The sequence below is a fragment of the Sparus aurata genome, chromosome 19 (assembly GCF_900880675.1).
Source record: "Sparus aurata chromosome 19, fSpaAur1.1, whole genome shotgun sequence".
NCBI lineage: Eukaryota > Metazoa > Chordata > Actinopteri > Spariformes > Sparidae > Sparus > Sparus aurata.
This window is the reverse complement of record NC_044205.1, coordinates 18324243-18349978: the sequence shown is the minus strand read 5'-3', so window position 1 is coordinate 18349978 and position 25736 is coordinate 18324243. Positions and strand designations below refer to the sequence as shown.

Sequence of the window (25736 nt, the reverse complement as noted above, 5' to 3'; positions counted from 1 at the left end):
TGGTGGAGGTGTAATGTGCTTCATTACTTCATTTGTTTTCATATTGATGCTCAATGCAATTGTCTGCTCTTATTTTTCAATGTTGCGACTTTGGGTTTTCTTTCCTTCTTTCATGGATTGTTTATATGAGCTTTTGTATTGAATTAAATAATATGTTATACAACTGCTTTTGCATTACTGTAAGAACATCCAGGTTATCATTTCTTCACCCTGCGCAAATTCGATACAACAAAACCAGAGATATCGCCTTTTCAAACCAGTCCCACCCACACCTTGAATGCTTTCTACACCCATAATATCAATAGATACTGTAGTGATTGCTCCACTGTCCATATCCTGTTGATACAATGCGTTAAGATCAGTTTTCCCTAACACCCTGCGCTAGACATAACCTGCCATTTCCTCTGCCGAAGACGCACTTTTCCTGCGTAATTGCAGGAGACGAGCCCCAGAAATAGTCGGTTATTTGGTTTATTCATGGGATTTTATTCATGGTTTATTCATTTGTGGTGCATCAGAGGTTCATGTAAAAAGCTTAACCCCAAATGAGACCTCAACTACATTGTGACCAACAGACAAGCTTCTCTGCACATGCAAACCGGGAGAATTATGACCAAATGTTATCATACGCAGGCACAGAGCTGTGGAGGAAAGCGAGTGCAGCAGGAGGTCGGTGTCTAGAAACGCTGATCTGCCAGGGAGAGGTTTGGTATCGTCGCTGCCGTGGCTGCATTTGAGCGCCATGCTGGGATGATGGGTTCAAATTCAGCCTCATTTTCCCTCTTATTTCATCCTTGATCCACCCCTCTATTAACCAAACATGCTTTCATGGATGTGTGCGTTTGCTGTGTGTGCATTTGCTCCAAACGCACACACAGACACACACTAAATGAAACATTGACAAAAGAAGGTGTGAAGTCATTGTTCAGGCCAATCGACTCATCTGTTGGCAAGGTGGTAGACTCGCAGACTGTTCAGTAGATTTATTACTGCACTGCAGAATACTGTAGAATGAAGGAGCAAGGGAGGGACAGAAAAGCTCCACAGAGAAGAGTGACTTTATCTGGACTCAAGGCCATTTCACAAACAGATATTGCATCAGCTTTAACAGTTTAACACATATACAGATTGTAAAATACATCTCACACATTATATATAAAGTTGTCCGTGCCTTTACTATACAAGAACACACAAAAGTTTAATTTAAGTTTCTGAACTTTAATTTCTTAGTGTGTGTCACACAGGCTTTCTTCTGTTGTACTCAAAATAAATCTTGACTCTTCAGAGTCTCAACTGACAGTGTTAAGCAGTGGCTATGCCTATGCTATGCTATGCTTCTCCCACTATCTCTCTGACAGGACTGTCTCGGTTGCTCTTAGCGACTCTGCCTCTTCATCTGAAGCTCTGTTTCCGGGTATGCCCCAAGGTTCGGTCTTTGGCCCTGTTCTGTTTGTCGTGCTTCTCTTTGAGCAGATCTTAAGAAACTTAAAAGATGTTGCATATCTCTGCTACGCAGTGAAAAAACAAATTATAAAAATCAATAGAGCAGAGCCAGAGATATTGCCTCTTTTATTCCACACATTCTTCTTCCTTTTCAAAACTTGCCCCCCCCACATGTTAAATGCTTCCATGCCCATGATATCAACAGATGCTGTAGTGATTGCTCAACTGTCCATATCCTATTGATGCAGTCCGTTAAGATCAGTTTTCCGTTACACAGTCAGTATATTTAGGTACCCAAGATAATCAATCTATAAATACCAGAGCAGAAGAGAAGCTTATGGACAGCCATCCTCTGCTAGTCCCATCACCACCACTAACAGCTCAATCTGTGAATTCCCATGCAGGAGGATCATTTTCCACAAGATGATGTCCTGGATGATGCGAGCAGCTGTCATGACATTTTCTTGTATGTAAGATAACAAAGCAAAAGTGGAGCGCCGTCATCAGCTGCAGCGTCTGGCCATTTGCAGGGAAAAAGATGATCCCACCTAGCTGGGTCAGGCTCACCTGAGACAGCCCTTCTTCTCACACAGGGAGCATCTTCAGCTGTCATTTACAACTAAACTTACTGCTGAGGAGAACCCAGGTCACTCCTGCTTTCAATCATTATATTTCTCTCATAACAAGCAGCGAGGGAAACACAAAGAACCTTGTTTTCATTCATTCATGTCAGGTCATCTCTATGGAGACTGTCAGTTAGTTGAGTGAAACATATCCAGCACTGCTCAGAGACACAGACTGCATCAAGATCGTTTATGATTCAGGTGAGCTGGATGATTGATTGGAGATAATCATACGTTGTAAAGCATGATTGACGACCGCATGTTCTTACTCTGACAGATTATGTTTTCAGACTTAGTGTTGCACCTGAATGGCCTCAGCTTGCTGGAAATTGATTTTTGTTTATCAGCCATCTCACTCTGTCTACTTGGAAACTCAGTAAGTGCTGGAATAGGCCGATGTTTTCCTCCAATTGTTTGTTACATTTACAGTTTTTCCAATAGGTTTCCTGACAGTTATAATAAATCCTGATGGTGAATGCCCTTCTATGTGCCCACATAAGATATGGAGTCATTTAGGATAAAATTTCTTTGACACTTTGATTGTATCCTCTGATTACACTAGCAGCTGCATGTAGCTTGAGTCAGAAACAGCATAGCTTTAAGCTAAATGCTAACAACAGCATACCAATACGCTCACGATTGCAACTAACAGGATGATGTTTAGCGTGTGTTTCGTATACTATGTTCATGATTTTAGTTTAGCACGTAAGCATGCAGCTAGCTAGTGCTAAACATATGGTACAACTGATGCTGATGAGAATGTCATTAGTTCTGAAAAATGTGGTCATAATCTGCAGGCAATTAGCAAAATGATCTTCTTCCTATCCAGACCTGGATCTATTACTGTTAATTCTTGAGAATTATTATATGACGACATGGACGCAGGCATAAGGGGGCTACAGCACCCTCTATTGATAATAAAACAAGGTACAATCCGGATTCACAGCAGCGAAAGAGAGAGCACTTTCTTTCTTGTACTAAACATATGACATTTTACACGAAGGCTCAAATAATTGGGAAGTTGACAAAGACAGCGTTTCACAAAGTTTAAAAAGTTCAACAACTCACTGAATTGAGCGAGAGTCAATGAGAGTCTGGTGTTCATGTCCCCTCAAATTGTTGTAAATATATTTGACAAAAGTTACCCTGACCTGAAAGAAAGACAAAATGTACAAAAGAAAGATCGAAGGAGCTGGACTGGACGTACAACCGAGTTTTTGAAGTTGCAGATTTAGAGAGATTTATCTGCAGTCTCGGCCATGTCTCTGTGTCCCTCCAGGGGAGTTTACCTCAAGCTGTTTCCATCTCATTATATTTGTTTTGAGCTTGAAGGTATTTGCATGCGGAAAATATTTACCATTTTGATTTTGCAGTTTTATGAATTTGTTTTTCTGTTTTCCGAAGGTTTGCACAACACTCACTTAATTATCTGACACCAGCAGACACCAATCTCCTTCTGACTACTGTTGTTTGTACACTTTCAGTAGCATTCAGAACAGAATTATGATGAGCCCTTGAACTTACAGAAGATGTCCCTCAAGCTTAAAGAATGTTTGGTGTGCTGAAGTGTCTAATGGGGATTACAAAAAACCTCCATAGTAACTTTTGACCATGTCTGCACCTGCTCTGCCTGCCACAGCCAGTCAGGAGCAAAACTCACATACAGTATGTGACCTCCAGACATCAGTCAACATGTTTGGTTGACTTTAGGAAAACTGAAACTACCCGTTTGAGCTCAAGGTTAACATTGACGGTTGAGATATGATCACTGGTCTCACGTGTCAGAGTAACACATGTTCCTGGTTACGCTAACTATGTGAACACACAATCAATGGCTCAGTCTGCACCAACACAAAGCTGAGCCCCCCACAGATCGAATTGTACGTGCCAGTCCTGTGATCACTTATTCTTTAACACCGGAAAAGTCGAATCAGTAAAAGCCACGCTGCATTGTTTTTGTCTTTTCCTCCAACATCAATAAACGGAGGCCCTGTGTGTCTGACTTAAACTATGATTGTAGATGCAAAGCGCATAATCACCGAGACGAGCCGTCATAGTCGTCTCTCGCAATGAAAGATTAATTGCTGTGATGTCTGCTTAGCTGAGCAGTCCAACACTAAGTGGGACCGGCAAGAAAAAACATCCACTTTAGCTCTAAAGTGGCACACAAGTAATGAATAGTTCATGATTGTTACACTGAAAACATATGCAAATGTATTGTTTCTCAAACTCCATGGATGTTTTAGCATCCCTTTACACCGTGAGAGCACACGTTTGTTCACAGTTTGTGGAGGCAATTATATTAATCATGAGTAAAGTAATGAATTGATATGACTGTGACAAGGTCAAAGCAGGTAAACAAACACCAGACAGTCCATCTTTTTGGGAGACAAGACAAATATACCACTTGGATGGGAATCTAGCGCTTGACTGATAGAAGTGCAGACAATATTTCTCACTTAGTTCCGCCGTGTGTGTGTTTGTCAGTGGGCGGACGACTGGCTAACTGTGGACCATCGGAGCAGCAGTGGCTGTGACCATGTTGGAGGCAGACCAGCTGGTCTCACACAACATTATTGCCTTCAACTGACACCTTTTATTTATCTTGTAGTGTGTGAATGCTTGGTATAGGAGATGAAACCTGACTTCGAACTTGGTTAGGATTTTAAAACCCCTGTATTCTCCGACTCTCTTTAAAAAGTACTTAAAACTGACCACAATAAAAAAACTCAACAGCAATCTGTCGTTCCAGGAATCATGACTGGTTGCTGCCATCTAGTTCCATTATATTGGAGAGAAGGCAGGCATATCTCCAAAAGTTGGCAACGCACACCAAAATAGTCCAGATGGATAAAAAGCCCTACAGGTGAGAGGAAAAACATGTATTTTTGACTTTGAAGTGAACTGTAACTGAAAATATAACCACCAGGACCTACACCACCTCTCTCATTTATTACCACAGGACATGGGCACATGTCAGTAAACTGTGTAAAACAGGTCTGAATGTGTTTTAGAGTGGCTGCGTACAACACTCACCGTCGTGCTAAGAGATGGTTTTCACTGATAGTTGTTTCCATTGAATTTTCTTGCGCATACAACTTCCTTTCATAAAACGTAGACGAGGTGAATCAGGGTAAAAGCAATTTTCCGTATTAAAGGTGAAGCAACAAAAAGGAGCAGATGTGAATAGGAAACTCAATCAGTGTGAAGATGAGGATTGTGCACCAACGGCTGCAGCTCAATGTCTGGCAAAGGTCATGAACATTATGTAAATTTAACGTGAATGAAAATGAAGAAGGAAGGGTAGAATATTTTTGCTTCTGTTTAAGGATGCCACATAGTCTGATAAAAAGAGTTTGTGTGTGACTATCAAAATCTGGCTTAATCCTAACACCTGCTCGTGTTCATGGGATGGAGTCGCCTGTGAAATCAGCCGTCTGGACCGACCATTCAGATCCCTTACCATTGTGTTTCACAATAAGCCATCAGCTTTAAATCACATCTGAAACGTCCTGTGTGGCAACAACATGGCATGTACTTAGAATGGCAGCAGGTCTGAACTTTGAAAAAAAAAACAAACAGAAAAACTCTGCAAGCAAGATAAAAGTATAATTTGTAGAATATGGCCGCTAGCTGAATGACTAACTGAGCTAGCGAGTAAACAGCAGCTCTGTCACAGATTGCTCACCACCGACAGAACTCAACATCTTACCAAACATGCAAAACAGTGAAAGAACAATTCAATCTGACGATATACGTCAAACCAGCCAGTTGTTGTGTACTGTTCATTTCTGCCTCAGTGGGAAACTAAAGTCTCAGGACAACTGGAAAAAAAAGGTCAACTCATTTTTGAGGTGAAGGGAACAAGAAAACCAACTAGTTCAATACAGAGAAAAAACTGAGCATTTGCTTTAATGTTGGGCTCAATATTTGAAGCTCCCATGGCTCCTAATTACATGAAAATATGTCTCCGCTAACAAGGAACTGGTTTGTTATTAAAGCCAAAAATGCTTATTATACTGGGAAAACAAACAACAATCAATATTGGAGTGATTCATGTATCTGTAATGTGCTCTACAAGTGAGCTTACTGATACTGATATCAATAATCATAATATTGTAAAATAATAACTACTAATAACAATAACAACTAATGACCCAGAAAGACTTTTATTGTGGCAATCTTTACATTATTCTAAGGAATATTTAACTAATGGTGCCGGTGGTGGTGCACTTTCACCCCACCAGCCAAAGAACTGCTAGATTTTTCAGTTTCCTGTCATCAGCTTTAAAGTCAACCTCTTTCATGCTGCCATCAATACGTGCGGGGATTAAAGTGCACCCTCCATCTTTGAAGTGTCACATTTTCCCATGTCTCTAATTTGCTGTTTGACTCTCTAAAGCGCTAATGCCTGCATGAGTGCAGCAACACTCCCACAAGGGAAAAGGAAAAATCCCCCCCAAAAAATCACACCTTAGCCTACACCAGTGGATAGAGACCATATTTAAATTTTTACTGAATGTTTAAGTGCTTTTTCACACCCACAGGATATGCAAACGCAGCCTTTTTAGATTCGAGGAGGTTTTGGGCTACAAAAGGAGAAAAAAATAAATAAATATGGAGTGTGTTACTGTAGAAAACTTTGGAAACTTTCCGATGAATGATCAGAACATGAAAACTGACCCAAAAAAACAGGAAGAAAAACTCTGAAGCTAACTGTTACTTTTCACAGCCAAGTAGTCTGTTGGTGCTTTTGTCATGAAAACAGCAGCAGTACAGGCCAAATAAAGTCATCTAGAATTTTATCTTTTTAAAGCTAAAGTGCAAACACTGGAAACAGGGCTCCGCTAAAAGGTAATAAATTCTGCCTCCAAGCACCTTTAAAGGGGCAATATGTAAGAACTGTTGTTGAAAAGACCCCCATATAACTAAAATCAACCAAATGTAAGAAATAACAGTGTTGAGGATATGATATCTACATATTGCTGCAGAGATATTGACTCAAGACAACATGATAACCAGCTCAGCCTATCACAGCCCAAAGCTCCCGTACACTCCCCTACTTCTCCAAGCTCGCTAGCTGCAGAGCTAACCAAGCTAACAAACTAATGGCAGCTACAGTTTGCAGTTATTCTGGTGATATGCTGCCCCCTGTTGGCTTGGAGTATGAATTTGCGAGTTGGCCAATTCTTACACATTGCACGTTTAGAGAAAAATATGTAAAAGAGTTGCCCTGATGTGTCAAAGGTAGCGGGGCGAAACTGAGGATTAATGAACCCTTGTATTGTCTCTTTAGGTGGAAAAAGGAGCATGCTTTATAAGAACCAGCAGATGTTAATGCCGATGTGTCAAGTATAAGGGATAAAAGGTTAGACACGGAGAGGGGAGTCTGAAATTATTATGAGGCCCTTTCGTCTGTCAAAAACCTGCCAAAATCCATTTCAACCACAATATAGCGACCTGATTTTAATATTTTCTTTTTCCAGTAATTGTAAACAGATGGGTATTAGCGCATCTGTCAGTCAGGAGGCAAGAACGAGCGATGACTCGCTGGGTCACAAGATGAGCAGGTGAAAAAGCTGCAGGGAAATTGCCCGGAGGTGTTGAAAAGATGGAATGGATATCCATCAGCAGAGGGCTGAAAATGATTCTCTGAGAGGAGGCGGGGGGAAAAAAGGGATCTGATGGGAATGTTTTGGGTCAGGCAGCATCGGAGAAAATATCGCAACCGGTGTTCATGCTGGTCTGCACCACAGTTGATCCCCGCTTTTATGTTTTTATGTGTGTTTAATTTACTATCCTAATATTCAATTCAGGTTTAGAGTAAGGCAAAAAAAAAAAAGAGAAAAGAAAAGAAAAGACAGAAGAACTGTACACGGCATGCCTAATAAATCTGCTGCGGCTGTGATCACCTCTGTAGCTTCAGCCTCAGTAAACTACTAAGTATAAAAAAACTGAGCCGGCACAAAATAGTAAAATAAATGTTGCAGTTATTCTGACAGATATGATCGGATATGATTCCCAAATGAAGCCCATTGAAATCCTTTTGACATGTTTTAAATAATAATAATGTTCTATCCCATCTCATTGAAGTGCGGAAGAAAGAAATCAGTCAACATTTATAAGAAGAAAACAGGGACATCAAATCAAATCATCTGCTGTGAAAGTGAAGTGAAAGCTTCTACAGAGAGCAGCGTGGCAAAAGATACTGTGATTGTTGTGATCCGGCGTCGACTCGTCACTTAAGAAGACTGGTGATGACAGCGGTCAGTGTCATTTTTCTTTATTTCCCGAAGGCTGCAGAGTGAAAAATGGAGTCTGTTGTTAAGAAAAATAAGCTCCCGTTAGTTGAGTCACGTAGTCGAGGGAGCAAAAGTTTTGATATCTCGGGTGCTGTGAACAATGTTGAAAGTCTCCGAGAATGTGCAGGCAGCGGGTTAGTTCAAAGAGTGAGAGCAACAACAAAAGAAAAAACAAGGGCAGTAAGGTTTTGAAAGAGAGGGAGGCAAACGGCAGCAATGTCTCCAGAAAACAGACAGGCAAAAGGAGACTTCTGAGGTCTAGCTTTTGAGGAGCTCAGTTAAAAAGATCAAAAATTCAGAGCTGTAGCCAAGGAGTGAACAGTCAGGGGGACCAAACCCACCCCCCACTGTCCCAAAACAACATCCTGCCACTCTAAAGAGTTTTCCCCACTGGTCACACCCGCCATTTTAACCAAAAACTTATGTTTCCACTCCAACTAACTGCCAACACTTAAGACAAAATTCTCCAGAATTGAAGTCCAGCACAAAATTACATATCACTGTTAATGTTACATTTTCATGCGTGTCCTGGCAAGTTCAGTCTTCTTATTGGTTTATGTTAAAATTGAATAAAAAGTGACCCATCAACGCAACGCCATCAAGCAAAGCTAACAAGTGGAATATGCTCAGAAAAAACGGGCGATTCACTAGCATATGCAAGAATGTTTGCTTGTTAGCCAGCGTTCTGGCAGGAATTTAGCATATTATTGTGTGGGATAACCATTTGTAAAATTGTCGCTGAATCGACTGCGGTATAGCCTAGCGGTTTCACGTCTGGAGTTAGGCAACTGCGATCAAGTTGGCTTTTAGCCTAATGCTACCTTTTCACTTAGTGGGGACTGTATTTACACAAATCATAAAAGTGGTGTTCATTAGTGAAGATTTTCTTACAGAACAAAACATGTTATATCATATGCTATTTTCTGAATAATGAAAAATAAAAATAGAAAAAATCCTGTCAGCATTCAGTCAGGCTAACCAAGGCAATGCTAATTTCTAGGTTAGCCGACTTGTTGCGTTTAGTTATGATTGTGATTCGCTTATGATTTTTATTTTATTTTTTTTGGGATGGTGGTGCATGGTTTTAGTATAGCAAAATGTTTTCATTTATGTTTTCTACATACCAATATCAGAGTTGGGGCACACTGAACATATCAAATATCAGGAGGGATGTGTCAGCCCACAGCCCTGCTGAGGTCCGTCAGGAAGAAAATCACGGAGACACGGAGTGATTAAAAAAAAACACACCAAATTTGTTCATGTTTCTTTTTCTTATCTTATTTTGGTGAGTCATGTCTCCTTCTCCCCCCTCTTTCTTTGTGCTCCTTCCAAAATAAAGTTTAATGGATGAGCCGGATTCCCCCTTGTTGTCTTAGACCCCGACTGTAATCTGTGACTGAGTGTACGTGCCCATTTCGAATCTGCTCTTTCATTTGGCTCATGTAAAGGCTTCATGCTGTTTACAGTAACCTGGATTAACTTTAATTCCAGAGTCTGAGGTACCTGGAGAATCCCCAAAATCTACTTGAACCAGGCCGTTCACGAGGTCACATTTTCCAGAGCACTATCTGTCAGCTACAACATAAAAAAGTTCTGACATTTTACAGATTAGTCTCATAAATATAAACGATGTAATGATGTCCTTTATGAGCTTCATGAATCAATATTCACTACTCCTGCAAATCGTTGGCCCTGGGCTTCCTGCAGAGTTTCTAATAATGTCTGCTGTCTTCAGAACGTGATGGTGAAACTTTAAATGTCCATTTGCATGCAAGCAACACGTTTCATTTTCAGTGTTTACCCAAAGGCTCGGCCTTATGCAAATGCACTTTTAAATATCAACATACTCACAGTAATGGAGACAATGTGTATTGGTGAAAATCTGTAAATGTGTGGCAGCCCTGAGCTAATGTCAAAATGACCACACAACGTCCTGTATCAGCACCTGAAGGCTTGTTATGATCCAAATTAATTATTCCATTAATACAACATGATTAAATTCTCGATTCTCTGAATTTCTCAAGATGAAAATCCAAGTTTGAGATGATTCTACTCGCATATTATTCTGTTTTATGTGTTTCACTATTTTTGAGGCAAGTACTGTGCGCAAAAAGTGAGTAAAAGTGTGTTTACCTTTGTGCTGGTCACTGAAGTAACTGAAGTAAGTGGGGCAGGTTATTGTCACCACCTCCCCGACGCTGGCTGAGGGCCAACAGGCGATGATGTCCCACATGCCTTGGCAACCTGCCAGGAGGAGACCATAACATTAACATGGCATCACTCACACTGTGACGGACACACACACACACACACACACACACACACGCACACACACACACGCGCACACACAGACACACACATGCCACCATCACTTAATCAAATCATGTGTTGAACACGACACAGACAGTGCTGTGCAGTGACCGCACGGTGCGGATCCAATACAAGCTGGAAGGAGAGGGAAAAGTCCAATGTGCTGAATTTAAAACAAATCAATACACAATCATGCAGTTGTGACTTATTTTGAGTTATTTCCTGTTTTATTTTGTAGTTACTTCCTTTTGTGTCTTGCTTTAACTCAATTTTTTCTGCTCGCCTGTGTTCCTGTTTTCCTCTCTGGTACTATTTTCCCCCCACATCTGTCTCACATCTGCCTCGTTAACACTGCCCTGTTCCCAGTGTCTCACCACCTGCACCGCTACGCCTCATTAGTCTAATTTGTATTTAGTCCCGTGTCTCCTGTGTTCCTTGTGTGTCTGGCGTTCCTGGTGTTCCTGCCTCTGTTCTGGTATGTTCTTTTTTTGGCTTTTGAATTCTCCTTTTTTTATGTGTGGATGTGCTCCTGCCTGTTTTTGTTGCATTTGTTGCTTGCTTTTTGGACAACATGCTGACCGCAGTCTGGTTTGGAAATATAAGCAACATTTCAAGAAAAACAGCCGAAGAAAAATGTGAATTTATGCTTATTTCATTTAATTATTAGGAGCTGCTTCATTAAGATATTGCCAGCTGGTGGCGCTAATTCTCCAGTGACATCACACTATTGTCGAGGAGAATGGTGCAACAAGATGATGTTATTGAAAGAGTGCCAGTCGAAGCCGAGCCCTCCGGAAGAGCACCAAGCTGTGAAGCTAATTGTACTTTGTGGTCAAACTGTGTAGTTACGTCACGTGAAGCACTGCGGCCCAGAAATTACTATTCTCTTATAAGCTTACCTTCTGAATATCAGATGTTTTGATCTTCATCTAATCATTTTTTTTGTCTATCAAAGGCCTCATGTATGCGATGATTTATTCCCTGAGTCTGTTTCCATTGAACTTTGTTACACTTTTGCTTTTATGGATAAACCAACTTTTCCACTTATGCTAAACTTAAATCTTTTTTTGCGATATATGCAACATATTTTTTCATTATCCGTCTCTCCACTCAGATTTTTTCAATGGACCGATTGAAAACTCACATAAAACCTGGTGAATGGAAACCCACATAATGTCAAAAGGCAAGAGTATGAACTCCCCAGTCTTTGTCCTTGTACTTTTCAGGAAATACAACATCCATTCAGTAAGCTCATTTTGGTTAAGCTTTGGGTCCTCTTAATTCACAATCTTGCTTCCTTTGAATTCCACTAGCATTTGCCTAAAATTGGAACCCGTGCCCTCACTGGACATTTTGTCTCCTCTGACATGCTTGGGCATGAACATAACAACACACGCCAGGAGTGTATAATCGTGCACTTTCTTTGAAATTTTTTTTTTTTAAATCCATTCATCTGGCTTTAACTGAAAGTCGCCACCTTTCACTCTGAAAGCGTGCTGTAGGTCAACAGCACTGACAACAGAGCTGTAACAGTGAAGCATCAAAAAAGTATGAAATAGCAGAAAGATGGACAATGAACCATTTCTGAGACACACACATTTCTCAGCCTCAAAAAACCAATGAAAGCACTTTTGTTAACCTTAAAAAAAAATTCTATCAGAGTGCAGACAGCTTCTTTGAGTCCAGAACAATAACTTCAAAACTCATCTTTTTAACAATGTGTGTCGAATGCTACATTCGCTGGACGCCAGAGCACACAAACTGCCAAAGACAATCAAATTCAATGTCTGTTCTGTTTCATTGCAATACAATCTCTATATTTAATATGTTGCATAACCTTAGGCTGTGAACATATGGTTTCTCTCACAAATGCACACGCTGCTAATTCATTTATTAGGGATGTGACCTCTGAGAGCAGCTTCCACTACCTTCCTGTTGAGGAAGCAGATAGGGAAGTAGAGAAATGAGAGCCGCTGCAGAGATAAGGAGCGAAGCCGTCTCCACGTACGGAGTCCATGTATTTTACCTTAATGCACTGCGCGGTATGGACTGTATGTGGGGTGATTTTTTATTAAAATGAGACCGAATGGAGATAGCGGAAAGTTAATATGGATGAGTTTGAAATCCACATGAAAGGGGACAAACCAGATATCAAAGGAGTGGATGTATTTCTCTGCCCAGAAACTCCACATGGATGATCTATCGCGCGCACTTGAACGTATGTTCATTCAGAGTAGAGGGCGGATATGTTATGTATTCAGACGCAGCCGATGAGCCCATGGGTGTCAGGCGACGACGTTATCATCGGGTGTTTCCATGACCTTGAGTTACATGATTATTGTCATTCTTCAACCTCTTAAGATCATGTTAGCAATAAAAAAAGTCATGCTCTCGTTAACGACCCTGCACTCGTGCTCTAAAGGCTGTGTCTGAAATCAGTGTACTTGGATACATTCATCACTGACAACTTCCTGCCGACAATCCCACAATGCGATATGTTGCATTGATGGATGTGAATATTACTGCTGTGTGAAATTAAACCAGTCAGCGACAGTGAAAACCACTGATTCCTTGCTACTCCTGACATTTTAGCAAATTGGCGCCACTAAAGGTTTGCCAATTCAGCTGCTGGCAGTTGGTGTTGTAGTCATGGTTGTACAGGAAACTGTCGCCTAATAACTTTAATAATGAAGGAAAACCTTAAAACTTGATGATTGCCAGGGCAAGTTCTGAGATTTTGAGTATTGCCTTTTATCTGTTATTCCTAAGCGGATTTGTGGACTTCTACTCATGATGAAGATTAGTGATAATGCTATCCTCGTGTCGATTCACCCACACTGGATCTAAAAATATGTCCATCATGTCGGCGCGTTCAGGTTTGACTCAACATTCCCCTGGGGAGGAGCAATTTCAGCACCTCTGCTGCAGAGTACACTACGGAGACAACAAAGATCGCTGCAAGACACGTCGAGCCGGAGAAGCACAGGTGGAATTTATAACATTAATGACGGCTGCATTCCATTGAGGCGAGCCAGTTCCGGGGATCTGGGACACGTCTTAGTGGGACCCATAATAGACAGAGCCATTGCGAACATTATTGGTAACACCTGTGCTTTTCCAAGTCCAAATGTCTGCCCTGAGAAGGATCAAGAAAACAAAAGAGTCGGATGAAAGTCACACTCACGCTGTCCCAAAAATTGACAACACCTTGTTAAGGTATCCAAAGTTGTGTAGGATCCATGTACTGTATAATGTACTAATGCACAAATAATGTTGTCAAATTCTGCATTTCTATTTCTTCTCAGAAACACCGTACTGCCCCTTTAAGAGGCACTAGTCATTTACACTGTATTATCATATGTGAACAAAACATCAATATTTCATTTTTAAATACCAGGATTATCATCAATATTGGTCATGACACCCAAGCTGCTACTCTGGGGCTGGCCTTGCTATAATAATAGAAACATTGTCATTAATGCGGATATAAACTCTCAACACAGTTCTGCCGAGTTAAAACTGCAGTCGGTCGCTCTCTCCTGGTTTGGAAAATGAACAGTGGGCGAGACTTGAGGCAGAGCTAAATGACGTGGAAAAAATACATTTCCAAAGTGTAGATTATTGGCTCTTTTAAGGCTGTTACCATCCTGCAGCTCTGACTACATTGTGGTTCTATTTACCTTGAACTGAGAAGTGACTGAAAGAGTTATCTAAGCTAAAGTCATTATGTCTCTAGAAAATTCGGCTTGTATTTCTGCTATAATGGTGTTTTATCTATATACTCCCACACTAAATTACCTTAGCCTCTCTATTTATTTACTCATGCCGTTTCCCATTTCCTCTGAATAGCTTCTAAACAGTCACAGAGAGGAAAATATGTTCTTGGAAATGACCTGACGTGAAGTTCCCGAAGGTGCTGTTCTCGCAGCGCTCTTTCTCCAGCTCGATCTCGTTCACCACGTCGCACATCTGCACCGACAGCACCTGTGGAAGAGGTCGAAAGCACATTTAGGTCTCAAGAATCCAAAATGCTACCATCACGCTGCAATTAGGCTGCGAAATAATTCATATTCGGTGAGGTTGAGGCTGGTAGACAGGTTACAGCCCGGTGAGTATGTGCTATTAAATATTTTAGTTAACGTTTGCCTTTGACGACTGTGGCCTTTCTGTGAGAGTGAACCCCTCGGCTAATAATACGGTAAAAACCTAGCAATGTTCTCCATGCCTGAAATCCAAACAGAGCTCTCTCTTGCCTGGCTAATAGATGCTATCATGCAAATGGATTAGGAAGTGGAGATGGGAGGCGCTGAGTAATCTACCGCAATCGTTCATCTGTGTCAACAAAGGCTGAAAAAATGCGAGCTGACAGCCGCTGGCAGAGAGCCGGCGGGGTCAATAAAAATGTGTAAGATGAGCAGCGAGGAGCTTGAGAAGGTCAGTGAAGATGAGGAGAGAGAGAAGAAGTCGGCATGACGGGGAATTCGTGAACTCCCGGGGAAGAGCCAAAGCTACAAGGCGTACATGAGTGAAGGCAATAAAGGTCAGGATGAGGGGGAGCGATGCAGCACAAAGCTCATCATTTATTGACAATTGTTTCAGTTCACGTTTCCCTAATTGGATCCCATTTACGTCTTTATGTCTGTTTCATGAGCCTCCAGCACCCAGGTGCCGTCAAACCTGAAATGATCCTCATCAGTCTGAGCTCCCGGCTCACCTGACACAGTTGTGAAGAGCAGTCGGCCGTTTACTGCTCAGCTCAGCTCAGCAAGACGAACACAACAAACCGTCATTTATGAGGAGGGACAGTCAGAGCAGCACCTCTGTACTTAATGTTTCCCACAGCCTTGTTGAGTATATACATAGTAGAGTAATGACTCATGAGGCAGGAGGTTCGCTGCAGTCATGATTTCAAACAGGAGTAAGTACACAACACCGGCGAGACCTGAAGGGCTATGTGATATCTAAAGCACACCAATACATTGACACATAATATGGTGAAGCGCCATTTGAGACAGCGTTACATACCGTCACCCAAATGAATGGAATTGAATGTGGATGTATATATTAAGGGTGCCAATCATTTATCAGCTGATATTCATTGTTAAAATTTGAAGTGGTGGTCTCAATCAGAAGAGACGATCAGATAAACACATGAGAGTTTCTTTCAGTGCCACTAACTAGCAAGCGAAGTGCCCCGTTGGTTTAACCGGAACATCATATTTTCAAGGTCCTACCAGCGCACCACTGGTGACTGAGGGGATAGATGGACCACTCACACTCTGCAGTAGTCAGCGTGGTCAGAAGTAGTCAGTTCAATTTATCATTTGGGATCGACTGTTCGTAATAAGAACATTTCCTGTCATGCTGAGAGGAGGGTGACGCAACGTCGTTGGTTTGGAGCCCTGCAGCATGAGAGCAAATAACAGAGCTAAACACACAGCAGGACAGAGAGTTTCTGTTCCTGAGAACAGCAGAACTGCAGGTTAATGTGACATCAGCACAAGTTTGCACTACATAAATGTACTTAAGCTGTTTGAAGGTAAAAGCTTTTCAAGTCTGGAGTTCCGGGCACTTTGCATTAGTGTGCATTTTATCGATCTTCTGTCGCAGGGGAAGGTAACCAGGTACAAGCCGGGACCAGACGGTGGAGAAGTGGCTTTAGGGCACAAAAGCCTCAAAACAAGGTCTGAGACAACTGAGCCTGAGAAAACAGAATTTCAAAAAATGTAAATAGGACACAGAATATGGGAACAATTCTGTGTCTTGTCTTGATCCTCCCACAAATCTTCACCTGAAAGTCCTTCCACTCAAAAATTTGTTTTCCTTGGATGTTTGAGCCTCTCTGTGCTTCTCTGTGCCGATACATGAGCACAGTTTGACTGTTCCCACATTCAAGTCTCTCTGTGCTCATCTTGAATGTTTAACGTACGAGCGCTGTTTTGTAAAATCCCAGCTAGTTTGCTGCTCAACTTACTGTGGATGTAACTTTTAAGGAGTTTCCAGGTGATCGAATGTTTTGGTGTAAAACCATATCAGACACAAGTTGTTATTCGCAGGAGAGTATTTTGTGGTTTCCTAAAACATGTCTGGAGGGGACCTTTAAATCCGCAGCATCGTGGTTGTAAAAGTTTGGCCCAAGGGGAAGGTGACCGATAATATAAAACACTGCTGTGCTGCTGCAGCCGAGTTTATTCATCACAGCCCAGTGAGCTACCGTTAACTTGTAAGCATCACAAAGACACCTTTGGGTTAATAGAAAATATTAAGAAAATGTACAAACTTTGTGATAACTCCAAGTTATTTACTGACAGTTCTCCACACAGTGACTTATTCCTTCCCCCGTGGATGAGGCCGTCTTGACACTATCACAGCCCACAGAACTGTCCTCACAGGAGTTTTTGCCTGCAACCGATTACAGCAGAAAATCCGACATAACCTGAAGTAATAGCAGCAGCACTGTCCAGGAGGCAGGAGATTAAACCGCTCACATTATCTGTGCAGAGCAACTTGGACGAGGGAGGAAATCTCATGTTGGTCGGACCCTTCTTTAACCTTCTTTTTGATTAGCATGAAATTGATTGTCAGCCAATGTAACAGTGGACCACATCCTGGAGAGGATTTAAGTCTAATAGTCTCTCAGAGGGGGAAGGTTTTTAAATTATGACTGACCACAGTAAACCTTAAACATAGAACACAATATCCACGGTATATATAAAGAATATGTCTTGATCAGAATACATCGCAATCTGTCAAATCTAAGCAAAGTCGCACCAAGATAAATGATCGCCCAACTAAGCCGTTCTCCTCATCTCTACAGACAATCGTTCAGTTAGTTGTTTTTGGACGAAAACTTTTGGTTCACCAGTCTTCGGTTTTCTGCCAAAAAGCTCAGACGGACCAACTATGTGCTACCTGCCGAGTACCAAACGGATATCAGCGTTATAATGCTAGTGAGCATTCAGAGGCTAAAGATGTATTTCCCTCAGGACTTGGTGTGGAGACCAAAAACAGAGCTAAAAGGACAGTTAATAATGCATTAGTCTGATGGCCATGAAAGATATATACTTAGGTGTTTACTGGATGGGACAGTTAGCGATTGCTTGCTAAAGTTTGCAAACTATACAAGGCAACAAAATGTAAATTTTTGTCTTCTTCCACTAGTGGTCAAAAAACACCAGCAGAAAAAGGCTCTTCTGCTGAAGATATTTTGACAAGTCACATTTGGAAAAGCACACGTGAAAACTGTAAATCAGACAGTTAATGAAAGGTAAATTAATTTATAGGTTCCCAATATTGTGCACACCAAGTCGTTGTAACAATGTCATGGCTTACTGGGGACACTGTCTTTGTCAGTTTTTGTCAGTTTCTTCTGATAGGGTGGCTGAGAGAGACATCCTATTAGAAGAAACTGACAGAAATGTTCATAATGTTGCTTTAAAGTTCAACTCAACTAAACTATTGGGAAAATAATGTCTGTAGTTGCATTTCCTGTTGTATACCATAAATTCTGGTTAATTCCCATAGAATGTTTCCATGGTCATAATATAATTACAGGACGATTCTGCTGAAAACTTTTTCTTTCTGCAGCATGGTCGCTAATCCATTCTCCTTCTTTCTTTTCACTATATTTTTCTAAAGAGAATATAGGCCGATTCTTCATGTACCAGCTTCCTCCTCCAAATGGTTTCAGTGCCTCATTTGCAACTCGCTTCGCTCTCAACAGGCACGGTTTGTTTTCAGTGAGCAGCTGATCCACTCCGGCATCCCGCAACATATCTGTCTCATCACATCATAATCCTTTGAATAACAAGTAAAACACGTTTGTTTTGCAACCTGATTGATCATTTATCGAATAAACTTTTAAATTGGACTCGAATTAGCGATAAAGCAACCACAAAAAAAACCCCACTGTTGGCGTTGGGGAACAGAGCCTCCTCACGTCCAGATTTTTCCGCTTAATTTCATACGAAAATATGGTGCGTTGTTTCTCCTTCCATTTTGTGAAATGCAAACCAGTGGCAACAAACTTGACGTTAACCATTAATGCTGCATAAACAGAGGAAAAAACGGGAACAAAGTCCCTCATGGGAGGGGGGTGAAAACAGACATGTTACTGGAATGTGTGCAGGGACTTGTAGTGAAGGCTGCTGGGATCAGGCTCTCTTCATTGCGTGGAGGTAGTTTATTAGTTCATGTATAACTCTGTATACTGTGAACGGAGCCAGAGTACACAAAGAGGGAGAACAATGATAACAACATAATCAGGGGGCAGAGTATCTCATTTACGGGAGTGGCTGAATTTATAATCAGCGAAGATACAAGAAAGCGAGGAGAGGGGTCCTGGCAGTGATAAATACTCCGGCTGAAAATGCCAGAGACAAAAATTAATTGCCTGCCATTTAGAGACGTTAAAACATTACCTATGATATCTACACTTTGCTTTAGTGGGCAATGCATCAGAATGTCAATCCCAAGCTATGCAGATGATAAATGAACCTCCGCAAGCGCCCTCAGGGACACAAACACAAACAGGCGTCTCCGTGAGCAAAACACCACATAAATACCCGCCAGCTTTTGAGAGTTTGTTAGCGCAGGGCTCATCACGAGGGGCCGCCGCGCTGTTGCTCCGAGTGATTGTTGTCATTTCCAGCGGCCGCCGGTCTCGCCTTGTTTCAGCGCATGATAGCGATCAGATAGAGTGCAAGGAGAGCCGGGCAGGAGGATGAAAGGAGAACCCGGCGTCTGTGTGTGGCCTCGCGACGCACAGTAACGTGTTTGTGCCCACACTTCACCGGAGAACTACATCTACATCATGCGAATTCCTCTACCAGCCGTCACCTCGTGTTCTTCCACTTGGGGGTTGATAAACCGGGCAATCAAAGCGTGTGCACTGGACGGAGATTAAACTCTTATCCAGCCAAACTGGCGTAAACACGGGGAAGATGTTTGGATCGTGCTGGAAAACAGTTTGTGCTGAACTCAGTCTGTGCAGTCAGTCAAGTGTGTAATATTGAGCAGAACTATGCATTTGACATATATGAGGAATGTGCTTTCTCCGTATTTTACCAGGAGTTAGATGAGAAGGTGAATATCATTCTTAATCTGTGTATAAACTTTATACCTTATAAAGGTAGATGCTGATTAACCAGATGCAGGCAGCCACCCTGTCTCGGTCTAAAGTAAAAAAAAACAAAACATGCATACCAGCATCTATAAACTCAACTAACTAACTGACTCCTTATGTGTTGTTTGTTTAATCCGTGCACAAACAGACCGGGATTTTTTTTTCTGTAGGCGTTGTAACCAGGGTGGGAAATAAACTTTTTAAATATAAACATCTACGAGCCACTGACAGCTATTCACCAGACACTGGATAGCAAATCATTCTCTTGTTGGCTTGTTGGCTGGTGCTAAGATATTTTTTGCACGTTTGGTCAACAAGTTAAAATCAACAACATAAAATCCATCATTTAAAGTCCCACTGTTTAATCATAAAATGCTTACGTGTCCTAAGAATGGCGGCTGCTAACAAGTGGCTGAGCTCGATGAGTGTACAGAGGTTGTCGGGGACTTTTAATGTCATCGCCGCTCCGAACACGAAGACTCGACTACTCACCAGTCCGTCTTTACAGGCCGACTTTAGTTGCAAACTATTCCGACTCTAACTTTACAACTTGAAGTTTGATCAATTTATAGAAAAGTTGTACAGTAATCGCAAAGTCAGACGCTTAGTGGAGGTGACGTTTACCTTTTCACTGCTGGCTTACCTTGCTAAAGTATCATAAGCTTATTTTTTTTGCCATAGGGCTTATTTTCAGCAATAATCCAAAATCCAAATCCAAAATCCCCTAGGCTTTCTGTCGAGGGAACCGGGTAGATGATAAGTTCGGTTAGCATGGTGTTGCAGCAAGCCCCCAGGAACAGCTGTGCTACTGACGCTGGCCCGAAAAGACCTTTTGCCATAAGTTTATGTTGTGAAAGAAGAAGCTGTGAAACAGTGGTCACATTTTTTGGAGGGTCACAACCAGCATGAAACGACTCTTTTCACTATCAGAATGTGATCCATTCTGTCAGACAACATTTGAAAAGTCTAGAGACGCTTCACAAGTAAATCATTTTCTCCTCGTTCAAGTCAGTGAAAGACGGGTAATGTGCTGCACAATGCAGAAGCTATGAGGAAAGTCCCAGGGGTGTTTTTTTCTTTCTTTTTGCACCCAAGAAGTCAAACTCTCTCGGCTTCATGTGCCACTGAGCAGCTGTCACACTGTTGGAATGAACAAGGCTCACCTACAGCGCTGTATCCAGAATTTCCCTTGAGATACATGTGGATGGATGCATACGGATGCACACGGCACTGCCATCAGCTGGCTGCTGACGCCTCAACGCCAGAAATGAATTGAATGAAACAAGGTCTGGATATCTTATTGACGCCACACAGTGAGCTAATCAGGACGCTTAGCACGCAGCTCTAGCTCCTTATTTAATGCACAACCATGAAGGTGTCATTGATCTTCTCATCTGCACCTTGGCACGAAAAGTGAATAAGCATATTTCCAAAAATGTCAAGCTGTTCCTTTGTGTTTAAAAAGTTTCTTTGGGTTTTTTATGCAAACTGGGGGTTTTATACTTGCAGAGAGGCAGGAAGGAGGAGTCATTCAAGAAAAAAAAAACAGCAAAAGTGCCTTCTCGGATGCCCCTGCAGTAGATAAAACATGATAAATTGCTCTCTAAGGTGTCCATCATGGGGACAAAATGCTATCAAGCATCCTCTCTTCATTATATCAAGACCTTCTGCCTGCTGGAACAACATGTGGCGCCGTCCCCCTCGAAAATCCTGCGTCCCCCACTGTCGCTCACCCCCAATACTCCTCTTCTCACATCTGCATCGTGTAAAACCAACAGCAGTGACAGTCAGCCACTTCAATGCACTTTTTAACCACTTATGGGATTTTCTGCGCCCTCGCTCAACACCACAGTTCCTCACCAGATATATTGATGAAACATGTCAGGGTATGTTATTGTAAAGCAGCCGACGAGGACTGTGGAAGGGACGCGAATAGAGCCCACCAGGAGCACGCAAGGCTGACTGTCAAATGTTTTTCCACACCGGTGCCTATGAGGAGCCACTGAAATATGTCAACAAATGACGTATCCGGTTGATCTTTAGAGCCCCCGGGTGGGCCAGACATCTGAGAGTTAGGAGAGCAAAACGGGAGACTCTATTCTGGCTGGGACAGGCTTCACCGGCGGGCATTAAAGGCATTCTTAGACCCAGATCTACTCGTCGATTTTCTTTCCCCCATATTTCTGAAATTGTATGAAAAAGCAGCGAAATTCCCGATAAGTTAAATTACACGGGTACCTGTCAGAGATAAGATGCACGAGTAAATCCCTGTCAGGAGCCGCGCGCGCTGAGAGGAACATCAGCAGAGCTCTTCTGACATTTCTGAACAGAAATAAAATGCCTCCGACTGAAGATGGCACTTGATTTTCTTGCAGATTTTTTTTTTTATCCTTCCAGATGGCGGTCATTGATTCAGCCTTAACTCAAAGTCTATATATAGAATATATAACATATTATCAATATTAAAGGTGTGATATGTCAATGTTTTGTATAAAATGTTTGCATAAAAGTGTGTTGCAGAGACATCTATTAAGGATAGTATGCTAACTAGCTGGCCGGAGCAAGTTTGGACCCCAGGTAGTGATCGTCCTATGAAACAAGCACCATCCCACCCCAGAGCCTGCCGCTCCAGGCAGAGACAGCTAACATGACCGCTAGCTGCACGGTCAGCTGAGCTTACCAGCTCATGGTCACTACAATTAGCAGCTAGGTTTGCAGCATTCTATCGGGCCACGGTTTCCCGACCGAGTCTGATAGAGTAGCAACCAAGCCCGACCCAACTCAGCGTGCGTTCTGTTTGTCACATCAGGACACAGTTAACGTTAGCTGAAGCACTGGGTTCGTTTTGACCTGTCACACATTTTGTTACAGCATTCCTGTTTAGACTGATCACAGACATGTAGCGTGTAGAAGGTAACAGCTAGCCTCCATGTTGCGTTCAAAGCGTTGTCACGTAAATTACGGCCCCCAGCTTAACAAGATATGTAGCTGTGACACAGCCAGTCAGTCCATCACTTAATTGTTTTTACTTATTTATCGTTTATCACTTATTTTAACACCACATTCATATATTTTCAACCTATACCTTCACTCAAAGAAATCTGAAGCACGGTGACAACCGAACCCGCTCTCAACCCAGACATAATTTCATAACTTACGTCGGATATTTGTGCTCTCTATTGAAACTAAACAGCCCTCTGAACATACTTGCTGAAACATTTGAGTAGTAGTGATAGAAAATGTGATCAGTTGTGCCCAATTTTACAGTTTGTTCCAAGTTCTGTGAGCTTTTACTTCCTCTAACATTCTCGAGCGAGCGATTCACACGTTTGTTTCGGCCCGAGATGCTGCCGCTCCAGGGCGATAACTAGCGGCCGTGAATGCCTTCACACGTAACCCTCAGAGATCATTCATGTGATTCCCAAAATAGACATTTTGACTCATGTGTCACTGAAAAACCATAGATGCAGGAAAGCCTAAATGTATAGCACCCTCGTGTGCACAAATCACAGTAGTTGACACCTCCCTGCAGCAAAGCGCTGCGCTTCTGAAAGATGCATGACTTGCTGCCAAGTGGCAATGCCTACAGGCTTTCCCTCCAATTCATCGAAACCCAGAGAGAATACACATACGTATTAAAAAATCATTTAATTACTGTACATATCCTCCTTAGAGCGAGAACTATTATGAGCCGTCAGCAATATCATGGTGGATGATATTACTGCTTAGATGTATTCAGCAGATAGTAATGTACTGTGTGTCCAGCAGCATTACTGATTCATATTCTTCATTCCAGTTTAAAAGCTTCTGATAAACAGATTATGACTGTGATCTTTTCGTATGGCAACAAAAAAAAACAGCAGGAAATTAAACTGGGACATAAAGGGATCGTTCTTCAGATAACAGCTAAATGCGTGGTTAACAGGTAAAATAAGAAAAACGCCTCATCCACTGGGCTGCTGAGATATCTGCTGTCATTAATCAGATGTGCATCTGATTGCTGGCACAGGGACCTCCATCTGAGCAGTCTGATTTGAACACATTTTTGACTTCTTATGTCCCTTGTCGTGATGTGTCGGCGGGGAAGCACACGCTGTTCTCGTGGCCAGACACTGACAATAACTTCACCTTCACAAGCACTGACTCAGCTGCAGACAGTGGGTTGAAACATATTTTCTTTTAAACGTTAAAGGCTTGTCTTGACGACTGCCTACAATGATGTCTTTTTTTTTAATGATGTTCCTTTTTGTGACTAAAAAGGATGTTCCTTTTTGTGACTAAAAAGGAACATACTACAACTTTTTTTTTATTTTAAAGTGTCTTTGGCTCATTGTTGTCAGGTTAGAGGAATCCATAATTGTGATGTGTTATTGTTTGTCCTATTTAATGACATCAAGGACCATGTGTGACCATGGTGTCTCTAGATTCATGTTTTCTATCAAGAAGATGTTTAAGATCTAATAGATAGATAGATAGATAGACAGATAGATAGATAGATAGATAGATAGATAGAGGGAGAAAACTACTACCACTCATAAAACACACAGTAACTTGCGCGTAAAACAAGCTGAATCATGATTTCCAAACTCATCTGAATAAGGATTTAATGTCTACAGAAGTCGTTCTAATTATCTGACTCGTGACTACAAACCTTAAAAAAAGGAAACTGAAATTAAAACACATTACCAGAGTCAAAGACAGCACTTACTTTTGGCACGTATCCGTGGAGCAGCAGGAGAAAGACCAGCTGTGGCGCATCCATTCTGTCCGATTAGTTCGGCAGTTTCTTACTCCGCGACACCGGCAAAAGTCCTCAGTCAGTCTTTAAAAGGTGTGTGAGTGTGTGCGTGTGCGTGTGTGTGAGGAAAACGAGAGTGTGTCCGTGAGGTGAGCCACACCGCTGCTGCCTCCCCATCGGACTGCGCTTTTCTCTGCGCGCTCCTCCGGCAGGAGCGCTGCATCTGTTTGACTGTACCCGCCTCCCACAACACCGACCACCCACCCACCCACCTCCACCCATTCACAATTCCACAGACCCGGGAGGCAGTTTGTTAACAAGCCTGTCAGCCGGCAGGAGATTCACTAACGACTCTGTGCGTAAGAGGAGCCGCTGTAATGACTTGTTGTGTCACCCGCGGTTCTTTGTGATGGGATCAACTACTTCTTCATCCAGTTGTGCCCGAATTTAATCCGCACATAAATGAAATCTGCAGAAGAGAGAGAGAGCGTGCGTTGTTTTTATCAACTGTTGAACCAATCACAGTGTCACACTGGATTAAGCTGCGGGCAAAATTAGGCGCAAAAACCTAATTAAAGGGGCACTATGTAGCTTTTTTGGAGAAGAAATTCAAACTCAGGATTTTAACATTCACAACATTAATGAGGTGACAATACAAACTCAGACATGGTGATTTTTTTCCATAACTGAGTAAAAAAGCCGTTCTTATTCACATGTGCGGCAAAGGTGGCAGATCACCTCTGCAGTGTATGTTTATGAGCCACCGGTGGCGGCAGAGGGTGGAGGGGAAGGTGGTGGGGTTATCGCACCAACAAGGCTGCCTGATGGATGAGTGGAACCTCGACACTGGATCCTTTTTTTTTGGACACGTTGAGACATTTCCAGACGTTTTTGTGTGGCGACCATAACTCCAATTTGGCGCAGTGGTCACACTTTAGTAAAACTGTTGAAAGGACACCTCAGACTTCACACAAGATCAATTACGACTCTTTGATCCAGGTAGGTTTTATATTTGTTCAACTCTCCTCAAGCGATTTAAAAATCTGTGATGTCATCACAATGTAACTGGCCCTGCTGGGCCCGTAGACGTAGGCCACAGCCACAGCAGGGCCGCTGAGGCTCAGTCGTAGAGCCAGCGTCTTGTTATCATAAGGTCGCTGGTTCAAATCCCCTGGTCTGCATGTCGAAGTGTCCCG

General features: G+C 42.1%; 1 protein-coding gene across 1 annotated transcript in view; it reads right to left on the bottom strand.

Annotated features, from left to right (window-relative positions):
* Window positions 1-24781, bottom strand: part of vipr1b (vasoactive intestinal peptide receptor 1b) — a 50002-nt gene extending 25221 nt beyond the window's left edge. The window contains exons 1-3 of the mRNA XM_030398906.1: window positions 24511-24781; window positions 14572-14662; window positions 10502-10612 (exon numbers count right to left, since the gene is read on the bottom strand). Coding sequence (XP_030254766.1) covers window positions 10502-10612; window positions 14572-14662; window positions 24511-24564 — 256 coding nt within the window. The 5' untranslated portion in view covers window positions 24565-24781. The remainder of the gene's footprint in view (window positions 1-10501; window positions 10613-14571; window positions 14663-24510) is intronic.
* Window positions 24782-25736: the final 955 nt, after the last annotated feature.